The following is a 15,553-nucleotide window of genomic DNA, read 5'->3' on the forward strand; positions in this document are numbered from 1 at the left end:
GTTTAAGGAAAAAACTAAACAGTGGCATGATAGGCGTCTTCGGCCGAACAATCTTCAAGAAGGTGATCTGGTTTTGTTATTCAATTCTAGGTTGAAACTTTTTCCTGGGAAACTTAAGTCTAGATGGTCTGGTCCTTTTAAAATTTTTAAAGTCTACCCATATGGGGCAGTGGATCTAGTTGACTCTAAGGGAAGTATTTTTAAAGTAAATGGGCAGAGACTTAAGCCGTATTTTGGAGAACCAGTGGATAGAGGAAAAACCTCTATTCAACTTTCAGGTCAATAAATGTTTGCGAAAAATGTTTTTTCCTTCTTATCCGTTTTTGAAAGAACAAAGGTAAAGGAAGGAAGTCTTTGTATCTTGTATTTTCTTTTTGTTTAATTATAAAAAGTTTTTCTTATTAAGATAATGTTTTTGAAAACGTTGAAAAACAAAAAGAAAGAAAGAAAAAAAAAACGTTGAAAAAAATTTACGCAGGCGCCTGGCGCCTGCCCTTTGCGAAAAATAAAAATCACGCAGGCGCCTGGCGCCTGCCCTGTTTTTCCAGCAGTTCGAATTTCTTTTTCCTTCGTGATTTGGGTTTCATTTTTCAACTTTTATGGGTTTTATTTTGGGTCAAATATTAATCCTTTGTCATTTAAGTTTCAAATCTCTCCTTAAACTCAAAAATACTTCAATTCTTGTTTCCCTAATCCTATTTGAAATTCAAACTTATTTTTTCCTTTTAGGTTTAGGAAACCTAGTTGAACTTAAATCTCAATCCCTTTCCATTTAGGATTTAGTTTGGGGAAAGCTTTAAATAGACCCATTGCCTAAGCTTTACAACTCCACCAAAACCCACACAACTCTCTTCTTCCCCTTGTTTTTTCGGCAAAACCCACTCCCTTTGGTGGTAGACTGTTGTTTCGATCTAATAAAGTTCGCTTGCATGTTAGACTTTGGTGGTAGTTGGGACAAGTACCTCTACCTAATAAAGTTCGTTTATAATAACAGTTTTCAGGACACGATTGGGATGGCCCCATACGAGGCACTGTATGGGAAGGAGTGTCGGTCTCCGGTTAATTGGGACAAAGTCGAAGAAAGAGTTCTCTTGGGACCGGATTTTGTGCAGGCGACTAACAGTGTCATTCAAAAGATCAGGGGAAGGATGCAAGTTGCACAGAGCCGTCAAAAAGAGTTATGCAGACGTTAGGCGTAGGGAGCTCGAGTTTGTGGTAGGTGAGCGGGTGTTTCTTCGTGTGGCACCCGTGAAGGGAATTTTACAATTTGGGAAGAAACGAAAGCTCAGTGCAAGGTTCATTGGGCCTTTTGAAATTTTGGAATGTATCGGCCCAGTCGCGTATAGGTTGGCCTTGCCACCATCGTTGGCAGCGATTCACAATGTGTTTCACGTGTCTATGCTGAGGAAGTACATTCATGACCCTTCGCACGTTTTGGACCCTGAACCATTACAACTAGATGAGTCCTTGTGCTACGAAGAGGTACCCGTCAAAATTTTGGCAAAAGAAACCAAGTTGTTGAGGAACCGGACGATTCCCTTGGTTAAGGTTTTGTGGAGAAACCATCAAGTGGAAGAAGCTACTTGGGAGCGGGAGGACGATATCAAAGCGAGATACCCTGAACTGTTGGAACAGTCAACTTTCGGGGACGAAAGTTTTTGAAGGAGGGAAGTCTGTAACGCCCCGAGTCCCTCAGGTTAGTTAGTCTCGAATCAGGAGATTTTTCATTTAATTTTAAATTGATTGTTAATTAAATTTATCTATATTTATCGGGCTCTAAACTCCAATTAAATTAATAATTACCGGACTCCGTGTGGTGGGTCTTGTTTTAAGGGGGATGGACTTCTTTTCTCTTGGGCTTGGACTTGTTGGGCCTCCATTGAGGTAATTTGGTTTTAAAACAAAACAAAAAAAAAAGAAAAGGAAAACCCTCAGCTCCCTCTTCTCCTTCATTCTTACCCTAGCCGCCCACCACCCCCTTCTTCTTGTTGTAAAGTTCGGCAGCCACAAGAGCGTTTCCCGACGAGGTGCAGCGGTGGCCGACGACGACACGACGGTGGAGTAGCAACCCACGAACGGCGAAGCTTCTTCGGATCGAGCAGCAGCAGCAGCGGCGCTGCGGCGCTTCTTCGGATTGGACAGCAGCGGCGGCGACGCTCCTTTGGATCGAGCAGCGACAACAGCGGCGTGACTTCCCCGACGTCCCGGCGGTCTGCAGCAGCGGCGACGCGTTCCCTGGCGGTCTACAACGAACCAGCACCGCTCTTCCTCGCGGCGGCACACGGCGACGGGCCAGATCCGCAGCGGCGCACGGCGAACGGGCTGTACAGCGGCGAACCGACGGCGACCTGCTGTTACGTTCCGACGAACGACAACTCCAGCGGCGGGATTTGTGCATTACAACAGTGTTTAGGACGTTTGGAGGTGACCCACATCCGTTCGAAGCTCGATTTAGGCTACCCACACCTTGGCGAGCTAGATCTAGGTGACCCACATCTATACGAAGTCAGTTTTGGTGTGCTTAGGTGTGAGGTCAACGCAAAACGTAAAGGCGCGGTTGTGTGTAAGTAGACAAGGGGCGTGTGCGTGCGTTAATGTATGCTAAATGGTCTCTAACGTGCTAATTTCGTGGCGTTTAATGCTAATTTTGTTACGTCATTGTGCTAAATAATTCTCGTTGTGTTAGTCGATATACTTGGAGTAGTGTTGGATATTTGTCGATGAAAATGGTGAGTTTTCTGCTTTGCTAAACTGTTGAGTATTGCTGTGGTAATGTTTGTTGCCTGGATATGCATGAATTGTTCGGCGTGTTTTGTGAGCTATTATCCTTAGTAATGCTTGTTAAATAATTATGTTGGATATTGAGCATGATTGGGTTATTATCTCATTATTAGAAAGTTGTCTATGTTGTGGAAGCATGCTGAATTATACTTGTGAGTTGAAAGATGCAGGGTTAGTGGTATAAGAAAGTATATAGTAAGACTCTGGTGAGTGTTGGATTCTCGGAGGGAATGAATGAGTGGGTGTCAGGGCCTCGAGTATAAATGGTCGGGGGCTGATACGTCACTAATGGAGTATCGAGGCCTCGGGTATAAATGATCGAGGGTCGATACGAGGAGTCCTTTGGAAGGAAGACTATTGGGGCCTTGGGTATAAATGGTCAAGGGCCAATAGATGGTGAAGTCATCGGGGCCTCGGGTATAAATGGTCAAGGGCCAATAGATGGTGAAGTCATCAGGGCCTCGGGTATAAATGGTCAAGGGCCGATGCAGCAGTGTCGGGGCTCTGGGTATAAATGGTCAAGGGCCGACTCTACTCGAAGGAGATAACTGTGGAAGGTTAGGATAACTGTGATAAGCGTAGAGGTATTTGTAATGTTAGGGAGACTAGAGGTTGGTTGTTAACGTGCTTCTTGGTTGTGGTTGTCACTAAATTTTATGGAATGTGTTTATGTTTGAATGCATAATGTATTGAAAAGCATGACTACGAATGTTTCTTGATATAGTTGAGCATGATGTGTGTGTGTGTTGGTGAGGGCTACTGTAACGACCCAGAATTTTCCGCACACCTCTAGGTCACATTAACTACCCAACTAATCATTCGTGCGCCGCCGTGAGCTGCTGCGGGAGGACGCCGGCGTGGAGCTCACTGCCGCTGCTGTGCCGCTTCTCCGGAGAAGAAGGTGCCGCCGGCTGGAATGCTCCAAGAAGAAGAAGAAGAAGTTTGGGGGGGGGGGGGGGCTGTCGGCTAGGGCTAGGAATGGGGAAGAAGAAAAGGAAGAAAAAAAGAGGAAGGAATGTTAGGGTTCTATTTTGTTTTGTTTTAAAACCAATTTTCCCTTAATGAAAGCCCAATCATCCAAGCCCAAAGAAGAAGGAGTCCATTCCCTTAACACAAGACCCAACATATAAAGTTCGGTAAATATTAATTTAATTGGATTTTTAGAGCCCGATAAATATAGATAATTTAATTAACAATCAATTTAATATTAAATGAAAAATCTCCTGTTTCGAGACCAACTAACCTGAGGGACTTGGGGCGTTACAGCTACTTACGGAGTATATTTTATATACCCCCCCTACAATGATTGTTTCAGGTGAAGGACTCGTGGGCGACCATGGTGATGGGACGGAAGAGACATGACGAGCGAGGACCATAGGCTGCTTAGTCACTCTTGCTTAGCTTAAGTGATTAGTTAAGACCTTATGTTATGGTCAATAAACTATTTGTTCGTATTTGAATAATTGGGAGATTCCCCCTTGTTGTTAGTTTCATTTCGGGATAGGTGCCTATTTTAGTTTTATTCCATTCATTGAGTTTTGCCTAGTTTGAATAATAAACTTGCCTCGTGAGGTGGTCCACAAATGTTGTTGAATGATATTCTATGAGATTGATTTATCGTTAAATTGATGAGAATTGGAACTTGATTTTATATATTCGTTTGTATAGGGAGTTGGCATGACGTATTTGGGGGTCAGGTTTAATTAGTTGGGTAGTTAACGTGACCTAGAATTGTGTGGGAAATTCTGGGTCGTTACATTTGATCTGACTTCCTTTGAGTGGTTTCAGCTTCAAGGCTTTCCCTTAGTCTGATGAGACATGTTTCGTTTGGAATTCTCATCAGGCAATTGCTCAATCAGATCAAAGAGTGCTTCTTGATCTTTGCTAATGACATTGATATGGTCGTGGCATCTTCCAGCGCAATGGCCAGTACAGGGGATAACTCCATCTTCGTTAGAGGAGTCACTTTGAGAGAAGAAAGTTTCTTCACTTGAGTCTTCTTCATTTATGAGATTGATAGCGTCTTCTTCAGATGAAGACTCTGTTTGAGAGGAACTCTCTTTGTCGCTTTTGATAGCATAGGGAACAGACTTGCGTGTCTTCTCGTCCATCGCCAAAGACCTGATCTTATCCTTCAAAGGGCATTTGTTAGTGTAATGACCTTTGCGGTTGCACTTGTAGCAAGCGACATTCGTCTTGTGGGAATAATTCTTTCCACTTTTGCTTTTGTTGTAATATTTCCTCTTGCGTCGAGGAAATTCAAGGTCTCTTGACTTACTCTTACTAAATAGTCGTTTGTTGGAAGATTTCTTCCGCTTCTTCCTTTCATCTTTGGGTTCGTAATCAAGACCGTATTGTTTGCAGAAAGTTCTCAATTCCTTGCGGTAATCAGGATCTTTGATAACTTTGGTGGTATGCTTATTCTCTAAGCAGATATTAATGAATATCGCTTGAACTGTGGCAGTGATATCACCAATGGTTAACTCAGACCAGTTGATCTGTTTGATGGTAGAGTTGGTTGCCGCAGCCTGATAAAATCTTTGAGCAATGTAATGCGGAAGTCCTTCAACAAATTTTTTTTCCAGATATCTGCTCTGAATGACGTAATAGTATAAAGACGAGTTAAGAACGTGTCTTTATACCACTTGTAGTTGCTCATCTTTCGACAACAGAGTCCTAATAGAGCTTCGGTAATGAGGTCGAAATTGATTTTGGTGCTACCAATGAAATTCTTTGTCATTGCATAGACCAATTGGTTGACCATGTCTTGTTCTTCAACTTCCATGGCATTCGAACCTTCTTGTTTGACAACAGTCTTGGTTGCCGTCAAGATCTTTTGCCTATCCTGTTTTGTGAGTTAGTTATGCCACCAGCTTCTTAGGTTTCCGGAGAGACCTGAGATTATGATATGGGCAGTTGCTAGGACTGTCTTCTTGGTGCTGTATGCCATAGCAGCCATCATCATTTCTTGAAAGGTATTCAACATTTGAACTTCAGAATATTCGTTGATATTCCAGGTAGCTATTGATGATCCATCATAGGTTCGTTGACACTACTACAAATTTGGGTTTCAATGTCGGACAAAAAAAAAACACGGAGGAAACAATGTCGGACAAAAAAAACACGGAGGAAACAATGTCGAACAAAGTAAAAAAACGCTAAAATTTTAAAAAATAATAAAATTCAAGTTTCAATGTCGGGCTAGGCCCGACATTGTAATTATACCTTTAATGTCAGGCTCAGCCCGACATTAAAGGCGACCCAACTTTTTTAACCCTAACTTTTAATTTTCACCGAAAAAAAAACATTTCACTCTAAACGAAATCTGCCTCCCTCCACCGCTTGAACCCAGCTCCTGTCAACAACGACATTTCGGAGCCACGAGCAATGGAGAAGTCTAACGGTGACAACATCCATCTCTTCTACGGCGACGACCTCAATCTCTCGAGTGTTCGAATCGGACTGTTAAGCGAAGAGAGACACTTACTGTAACGCCCCGCGTTACTCAGGTTAGCTTGCCCCGAGTTCCGGGTAATTTTATAACAAAATGGATTTTAGTTATTGATTTATTTATTTATTTCATTTTTATTTTATTTGATTCATCAGTGATTTTTATTTAATTTTAGTGTGGCATCTCGGCTAGTGTGTGTTGTTACAGATTTAGTGGTGAGTTAGTAGCGTGTAGTTTTTATTAAGTTATGTTTTTTCGGCCTTAAACAAAAGGAACTAGCCCAAGTGGGTCTATGTTGCAAAACAAAAGAAAAAGGGGAATTTAAAACAAAACAACCCTAGCCCATCTTGTTCTCCTTCCTCATCTTCTTCCACCCTCCCTTTTCGTTTGGAGCCGCCAGCCCCCCATCCGAAATTCTTTCTCCGGCGAAGCAGTACCGACGACGGGACAGTAGCAGGCGCGGGCGTCGGCAACAGCAGGTGCGGCGTCGGGCAGCAGCAGCGCGGCGTTGGGCAGCGGCAGAGGCGGCGGCACGCGACGGGCAGCAGCGACGTGCGACGGCAGCGGCGGCAGACGGCGGCGACGTGCGACGGGCAGCAGCGGCGTGCGATGGGCTGCAGAGGCGCATGACATTCGGACTGTTGCCGGCGGCATCGATACGTGAGGCTGTTTTCGCGGCGTCCCTTCTCCGATCCAACGAGCCTAACAACCTCGAATAGCTTAGATCCGTGGAACCCGGTAATTTTTCTTTGACCCACATATATTCGAAGTTAGATTTAGATTACCCACATCCAAACGAAACCGATTTGGAATACCCACACCTAAGCGAAGTTGTTTTGTAGTAACGAACATCAAAATGAAGTCGTTGAAGGTCGTTTTGGGCACTTTTCGCTGCTGCAAAAACGTGGACAGCAGTGTTTTGGTGGTGTTCGGCGATTATCTTCATCCGTTCGAAGCCCGATTTACGCTACCCACACCTTTGCAAGCTAGATCTAATTTACCCACACCTACACGAAGTCGTTTTGCGGTAAGGAGCCCTTTGAACCCTCGTAGAGTCGTTTTTCGAAGGCTGAACAGTACATTTAAATTGCTGTAATTTTCTGTTTTTGGTGCTTAGGTGTGAGATCGACGCAAACTTGAAGACGTGGTTGTGTAAGTAGCACCAGGGGGCGAGTGCGTGCATTATTTAGCGTTAAGAGAATGGTTTTGATGCTGATTTTTAGTTAAAATAGTTTAATTGTGCATATAGGGATTGTTAGTTTTGATTTGTGAATTTCTAGTGATTTTGTTGTCGTCTTTCTATTATTGAACACTTATGAGGAAACATGCTTCTATTCTTACTGATGGAGGTGACTAGTAGATTCTGAATTGTTGTGGTTAAAAATAATTGGCTCATGACGTTTTGCAAACATGTTGTAAATGAAATGCTCGCGTTGTTAAACTGATAATTAGTTTATATTGTTTTAGTTGTGAGCTGTTGGGTGGTGACTTGTTTATTACAAAGAAACGCATGCTGTGAACTGTGCAGTAAATTGGAATGTGGAAAATATACTTGTAGGTGGTCTTGGGAGGGTTAATGAAGTGGCGAAGGGTGAAGGGTGAAGGGACGGGTTGGCAGTCCGTTAAACTATGGGTGGTCTGATCGGAAAATGCATATAAATCGCTTGGAGGTTCAAAGCCTTGAGTAGTTGCCTTGGGGATAAATGACAAGACCGAGCGTCAAAATTTCTGTAAATGAGTATTGGGGTCTTGGGAATAAATGTCAAGGACCAATACGTTGGGAAGTCATCGGTATCTTGGGGATAAACGGCAAGGACCGGTGCACAGTTCAGGCCTTGGGAATAAATGTCAAGGCCGAACATCAAGTTTCTGTAGAGGAGTATTGAGGCCTTGGGGATAAATGTCAAGGGCCAATGCGACTCCAGGAGTTAGGCTTGAAGGACTAAAGTAGAGTGGTGCTTGCGAAGTAGTGGTGTTAGGCCTTGGGAATAAGTGGCAAGGTCGAACATCAAGTACTGTAAAAGGAGAGGGCACGGTGACTTGGGTATAAATGTCAAGAGCCGCCATGCCACGAGAAGCTAAGCGGGGAGTAGCACAGGGGGGGTGCAGAGGAAGGTTTAGTACTACGAGACAAGGGCTAGCGAATCATGGGTTGTGGTATTGGTAGTTTCGACGCTTGGTGGTTGTATGTAAATGTCAAGTTATTTGTTCGCTATATCTCACTGCTTATTGTTTGCCTCGCTATTGTTTTGTTATTTATGTTGTGATTGTGAGCATGATTTTTGTGCTAGTTAGGAAGTGCTACTTACGGAGTACCTTATGTACTCACCCCCCTTTGTACCCTTATATGTTTTCAGGTGTGAATGGGGTCAACCGCGGTGATGACGTGGAGTGGGCTTGACCGAGGAAGGATCACTAGCTTAGTTAGTGAGGATAGAGGGGAGGGTCGTTGGGTACGAGTAGCCTTGTGATTTATGTTATTGCTAGGTGTGAACCGCGGAGGAAATTTTGTATTCTTTAGAACTACTTTAATTGTTATAGATGTTGCTGGTAAACGCGTCGTTGTTGTCTTTGGAGTTTAGGTGCACGGTTGTTTTTATTTATTTAAGAATTTTTGCCACTGAGGCGTATATGAGATGTTGTTTTTAAATTGCCCACGGAGGGTGAAGTCCTGACAGTTTATGACATTTATATTTCTGATAGAACGTATGGAAGTCGAAACTTTATTTCATCTAAATTATTTTCCAGGGAGTTGCTTATCTCGTGTTTAGAATTAAGGTTAGCTAGGAGAATTATGTAGCGTTGCCTAGGATGTCATATGAAATCTTGGGGCGTCACACTTACTCATTTGGGTCACAAGACAATCCCTTCTAAGCTAACCCATTTCCCACTTTTTCTTCTTCTCTTCTCTATCTCTCTCTCAGAAATAAGTGTTGCAGTGGAGCAGCAGACGAAGAAGACCAAGGTCGTTCTCGTGAAAATTGGGACCCAAGGAAGGTGAATTTATGTTTGTTGCCTTATTTTGCTTTCTAGGTCTTTTTTAGTTTTCTCTTTTAGTTTCCAATTTATGTTTCACTACTGATTGTGTTTGCAAATGTGACATTGGATTTTTGTTGAAGCATTTTATCAAACCGTGAGAAATCTGACTTAACTTCTTATTGAAAGTAAAGTCATATATATAGGCTAGAATACAAAGTAACGGAAAGCAGTAAGTAACAAAATAACAAAATTTGACTTACTTAAACTTCCCAGATAACAAACTGATACATATGATTAATTCCTAATACATCTTGATCGAAACAACAGTCTTTTAACTGTGATTCAGTTATGGTATCTTGTGTAATTGTAAAAAGTTCACCAAGTTTTTATCATTTTTGTACTAGAATCTTCTATTCTAACACTGTCAAAACTGGTATTTGTCACTCTTATCCAACTGAAGTGGTACTTGAGATAGAGAGATTTTAACTTAAGAAGTTGCTAAGATGTTATTCATCAGGACAATGGTGGAACATAAAATTTGGGTGGGATGTGTAATCCTAATATATTAGTCAAGTTTTTTAAAGTTGGAGATGGTAATTTTTTAAAATTGACATTTATTTTCTATTCCACTTTGTATAATGTTGCTTTTCTGTTTTGTGGGCGCTTTAGATCTTTTTTTTTAATATTTCTCTTAATGAAAATTGGTTTCTTAGGAAAAAATATGGTCAAAATCGTTCCATTTTGCTGATGGCATTGGTGTAGCAAATGCATTTGAGATGTTCTATCACTTTAATGTATTAGTTTAGTGGATTGTTTATTCCCACCTAGTTTCTATTGCATTCTTCATCTGGAATCCTATAGAAATAAAAGTCATGGTTTTTAGAATTAGGAAATTATAAAGGCACAATGAAACCCGTCTCTAACTTCGAGTTTGCTAAGCCCTAATATTAAGATAAATATTTCAGATACATTTTACTAAGAAAAATTTCACATAAGAAATCCAAGATATTGCTACTTGCAACTTGGCAAGGCATATTATTCAAAAATCCAAGATATTTGAGATACATGTTACATGAGCATTTTTGTCGAAGTGTCGAATCTTTGTAAGTGTCCAGGTCTTTCAAGTGCAGACACTTATGTAATGTAAATTAAGAACCTGCTAAAACAAAGGTCATGAGGATAGTTTTAATCTTGATATTAACATATTTTCATGATAAGAATGGTGGGATTTGCTTACCAATTTTTTGTAGCTAACTTTACTGCTCAAAATTAATTTTCTTGGATAGTTTTAATCTTGATATTAACATGTCTTCATGACTCTTTAAGTTTTCTTTCTAGTTCTATGAATTTTTGCTTATTGTGTTAGGATATATCGTTCTTAACTTATGGATTTTAACTTAGTTAAAAATCTGGTTTAAGCAGTTTTCTGATAAGAGTTGCTTGTTTTTGTTGTGATAAGTTATAGTTCATCTATAAATACAGTCATCCAAGACAATGCATGTACTGAAAATTTCCGCTATCACATGGCTTCTTTTGTTTTACTTCATTAGTTAGTATAGTTCATCATCCAGATAGATTTCAAAAATAGCTTTTAATTACTTAAAATGCATTTTTTATAATTCTAAAAGTAATGTTAAAATCATTATAGATGACATCTCAAGTACAGGATACCCCATATTTGGGATTGTTGCAAGAGAATTGAATCTTGGTGTCTGTTAATGGTATTTTTTTGGGTAAAAAATGTTCTTCGCCTTTGTGTATTCCAAATTGTTCTCAAATCTGGGTTTTCTGCAAATTGTTGTATTCATATGCATACGTTTCGGCTATTATTTTCGACTTTTCTTTTTGCTCTTTGACAAGCTTTATTTCTTAATCGTTCCTATTTTACTTTTTAAGAACTCGACGAAGTACACAAACTTAACTATGTTTGTTGTTGTTTTTTTTTTTTTAGATCATACTTTCATAAATTTAATTATGGATAAGTCGTGGATGACAAAAAATAGAATGTCAATCGAGTATAGTTTAGGGGTTGAGATGTTCATTGAAAATGGATTACGACATTCAAAAAGATCAAATGTCATTTCTTGCCCATGTTTAAAGTGTGTAAATGCAAAGTCTCAAAATATGAATGTAGTAAGAGATCACTTATTTGTTTATGGTATTGATCAAAGCTATAAGACATGGATTTGGCATGGTGAATCAATATCGATAAAGAGAAACATCGAAAATATGTCTACTAGTGCACAAGAAGAAGTTGAGAATGACGATTTTGATGACACAATAGGGATGTTTGAGGCTGCATATGATTACTTTGACGATAATCCACAAAATTTCGAGGAGCTACTAGGTGATGCGAAGAAACCATTATATCCAAATTGTAAGAACTTTACCAAAATATCTGCATTATTGAAGTTATATAATTTGAAGGCGAAATTTGGATGGAGCGATCTGCATTATTGAACTCATAATTTTGTTATTTTTCAAATTTTCTCTATGTAGTGTCCTCGACAACCAGGTTCTATCGAGTGTGGGTACTATTTGCAAAAGTATATACGAGAAATAGTGCGGAACCCTCATACTCCTATTACTGAACTTGTACGTATTATCATATACCTTTATGTGTTTATATACGATTTGTCATTATATTAGTATTATCTTTCTTTTTCTTTTTTTGTAGTTTAATACAAAAATTGCCTATCAACAAGAAGAAATCGACGATGTTCGAATAGAATGAGCATCTTTTGTTGGACGATTTGTGTAGTACCTATGGATTCATTAGTTGTGTTTATTTGATGTAAGTATTTGGTTCAGACTACTTTCTGTATAGTAATTGGTAGATCAGAAATACTTTGTCTTGTTTATAATATGTTTGAAGTTTGAAGTTTGAAAGGTACTGCATAACATATTAGTTTTGGATTATTATAGAAGTATTTGACTAGATGATGCTGAAGTCTGGATTCTTATGCTGAATGTAGTTTTGTTGGAGGGACGGGCGGTCCCATTTGTTCTTGTGTGGAAGGGTGTTCATATAGAAGTGTTTGTTTTGTTTATAACCATGCTAGTTTTGAGTTATTCTAAAAGTGGAGAGGTTATGTTGAAATTTGTACTTTTGATTATTTGTGTTTTGAGTTTAAGGTTAGTTCTTGAGTTGTGTTTTAGAAGATCGTGATGTAGAAATTAGTTTTACTTGCATATTAGTTTATGAGTTTCAATAATATTGAGAATTATTTTGTGAGAATAGGTTGGAAGGAGATATATTGGTTGGTTAGTTTTGAGTTATATTCTAAAGTGGGGAGGTCATGATGAAATTTGTACTTACTCTTGATTGTTTGTGTTTTTGTTAAGCTTTTATAGAATAGGTTGGAATTGAGAGATAAATTGTTGGCTAGTTTTGAGTTATTCTAAAAGTGGAGAGGTTATGTTGAAATTTGTACTTTTTGATTATTTGTGTTTTCAGTCTAAGGTTAGTTTTTGAGTTAAATTTTAGAATAGATATTGTTTTATAATGGATGAATGTGTTAAAAGTTTTAGTTGCATATTCAGATATTATCATAGGTGTGAAGGAAATATATATAGTTGGTTAGCCACGTCTGGGCAACCAACTATTTTTTAATTTATTTATTCACAAAATAATGACTGTCAATATCTGTCACGAAATATAGTCATTCCATGACGCACATATCGATGTAGATACAATGACGTACAAACAATGTCACACAAAAGATGACGTACAAACAATGTCGCACATACAATGACAGTCACAAATAAAGATGTCGGTCGTCACCGGTCATGGTTATTCTTTCATGACGACACGTCCGTCATGGAAAACAATATACATGACGGGCAATGCCCGACCTTAAAAGGGTCGTTTCATGACGGCCATGTCCGGATGGAAAGAAAATATACATGACGGGCAATGTCCGACCTTAAAACTGTCCGACATGAAAGGGAAACAAGGACACTCGTATAGATGTCGGTCAGTGACCGACATGGTTAATATTTAATGTCGGGCAATGCCCATCATGAAATAGCAAATTTGTTGTAGTGTGATCATGACGGAGATGATCCTATCCTAGATCAGGAGGAGATGGTTGAGGATAATGATTTTTCATTTTCGTATGCATAGTTACCGGTAGAATTGTTAAAGATGAGCCTTGAGCCGTTGTGGGTATTTTAGCAACTACGTTTATGCTCTTAGCAACATCAGCCTTCTTTGAAGAGTCTCCTTTATCGATGGACAAAGAAGAAAGTCTTTTGTTGATCTCGAATAAGAGATCGGAGGGGTCCTCCTTGAGAGTTCCAATCTTGAAACTGTTAGGTTGAAAAATAGGCTGGTAGGGGTCCGCTTGTGGGATCTCTGGGTTCTCCGAGATGATGGGAGGAACCGGGTTCTCAATTCTTTGAACAGCTTTAGAAACTTCATAAAGAATCTTGTTCGAGTAATTGAGTTGATGTTGGATGTTTTTTATTTCACGAACACCAACTTTCTGGACTTTGTCATCATCTATTGTCTTATAGGGAAAATACACCATTTTTATGGCCGATATGACTGGGTTAGAGAAGGTAGCTTCTTCTTCAGGAGGGAAGGTGGAAGCTATTTCTTTACCCCTTGCAGTGACCCAAACAGTGTCGTTTCTGATGACCGCCACCTGTCCTTGGGCTTTGAGCGTCTCTACAAGGGCTTCGTTTTTTGCAAGCTCTCTTTTTTGTATCTAATTATGTTGAGACACGTGTCAAGACAATAGGAAAAATCAATAATTGCAGCTAGTTGCAATTATCGATTCTTTTCTAAAATGTATAAAATTTTAGACAAATAATTTTTAAAATAGAGAACTTTGCTGTTTTCAAAATTTTATTAGGATTTTATTTAGATTGCATAGTATTTTTACATTTTATTAAAATACTAATTTTTAAAAATAAATTTTGGAAGACGATCGGTTCGGTCGGAAATTACTTTTCCCATCAAACCAACTATTGACGAATCAGTTTTGTAATGACAAAATCGACTCCAATCAAAATTTGTATCAAACCGACCTAACAATATCAGCTTAGTCGGTTTTAAGCAGGCGAATCAGTTTTTTGGGGTGGTTTGCTCACCCGTAGACAATAGTTAAGAAGGTAATGGGAAAATAATATCTATGAAGATTGAAGATGAAGGTGTAGGATAGATTTTGAGAGTTTTTTTTTTTTTTTCCCTAGAAAAACAGAGAATAATGATCCCACAAGAAGAAAAAGAAAGTTTGTTATAATAATAGGGTTATAGGTAAATATAGTCCATGGATGAAGGGTATGAGAGAATGTTAGAAATTCATCATTTATTAAATGGGAATAAGATTGCTTGTCTTTCTAGTTGAAGAAGGGAAATATGGATTTGGCATTGCTATGCGATCATTTTTAAATGAGGTGGCACATTTGAAAAATTATCCCAACTGAATTTATTACTGTATTTGAGTGCTAAAATAGGTGACCATTAAAATAAGCTCAATGACTTCAACGAGTAAATAACAAATCTCAAAAAGTCAAAATTGTATTTTGCCAAATATTTTATTTAGTGGGTAAATGAAGTAAATAAATGTCATATCAAAATTATTTTGGATTCTTTTATGGAAAAAATGAATGTCAATAACTGAAATTACTATTCACTCAAGGTTTTCATATTAAAATAGAACCTGGAAACGATAATGAAAAATTAATGATGAGATTGAAATACTAATTTTTTTTAATGTAAAGTTAGTTAATTAAAAAAAATTAAAAAATTTAGATATTTAAATGAAAGTTTAATTTCAAATCATTCCTATAATACCAAACAATCAAATTCATTTAAAATTCATGATTTTGAAATCTTTCAAAATGTGAGGTAACAAACATAGCATTAAACTTTTTTTACCGTCATGTTCTAACACGAAGTTCTCCACGACGAAACAGGCATTGCCAGTTCAACATCCGCGGTTTCTGCAATATCAAAGAAATATGAAGTTTTAAAATTTAAAGCTTTTTTGACCGGTTACTAGTGTGTGGCTCTCCACAGTAGCCGTGCTATTTAACTGATCGGCAGTGGGTTCCAGTTGGGCGTCGTCAGCCGTAGACGACGGAGGAATGGGATTGGGTTCAACAACAACCTCAACTTCCTCATTGATGGAAGAAGAAGAAGCATGTGGTTGTGGGGAAGAAGTGGAAGATGATTGGGCCATGGAATTGCTCTCACCCTGAGCCTGAGGAATTAAATTAATGGTAGCAGATGTTACAGAAAAGGAAGAAGGAGATATGTTTCCTGCAAGATGAATGGACTTGGGAACTAGGGAGATTATGGATAATTCATTTATATGGATTTTAACCGTTTTC

General features: G+C 38.9%; 1 protein-coding gene across 1 annotated transcript; it reads left to right on the forward strand.

The window, feature by feature from the left end:
- The first annotated feature begins 1,035 nt into the window (after positions 1-1,035).
- LOC148209612 (uncharacterized) lies at positions 1,036-1,662 on the forward strand. Its single transcript, XM_088126928.1, has one exon. The coding sequence runs from the start codon at positions 1,036-1,038 to the stop codon at positions 1,660-1,662; it is 627 nt and encodes a 208-aa protein (XP_087983054.1).
- The last annotated feature ends 13,891 nt before the right edge of the window (positions 1,663-15,553 follow it).

Source organism: Momordica charantia, assembly GCF_013281855.1.
Source record: "Momordica charantia cultivar OHB3-1 chromosome 8 unlocalized genomic scaffold, Mcharantia_2.0 BLBB01000008.1, whole genome shotgun sequence".
Lineage (NCBI taxonomy): Eukaryota > Viridiplantae > Streptophyta > Magnoliopsida > Cucurbitales > Cucurbitaceae > Momordica > Momordica charantia.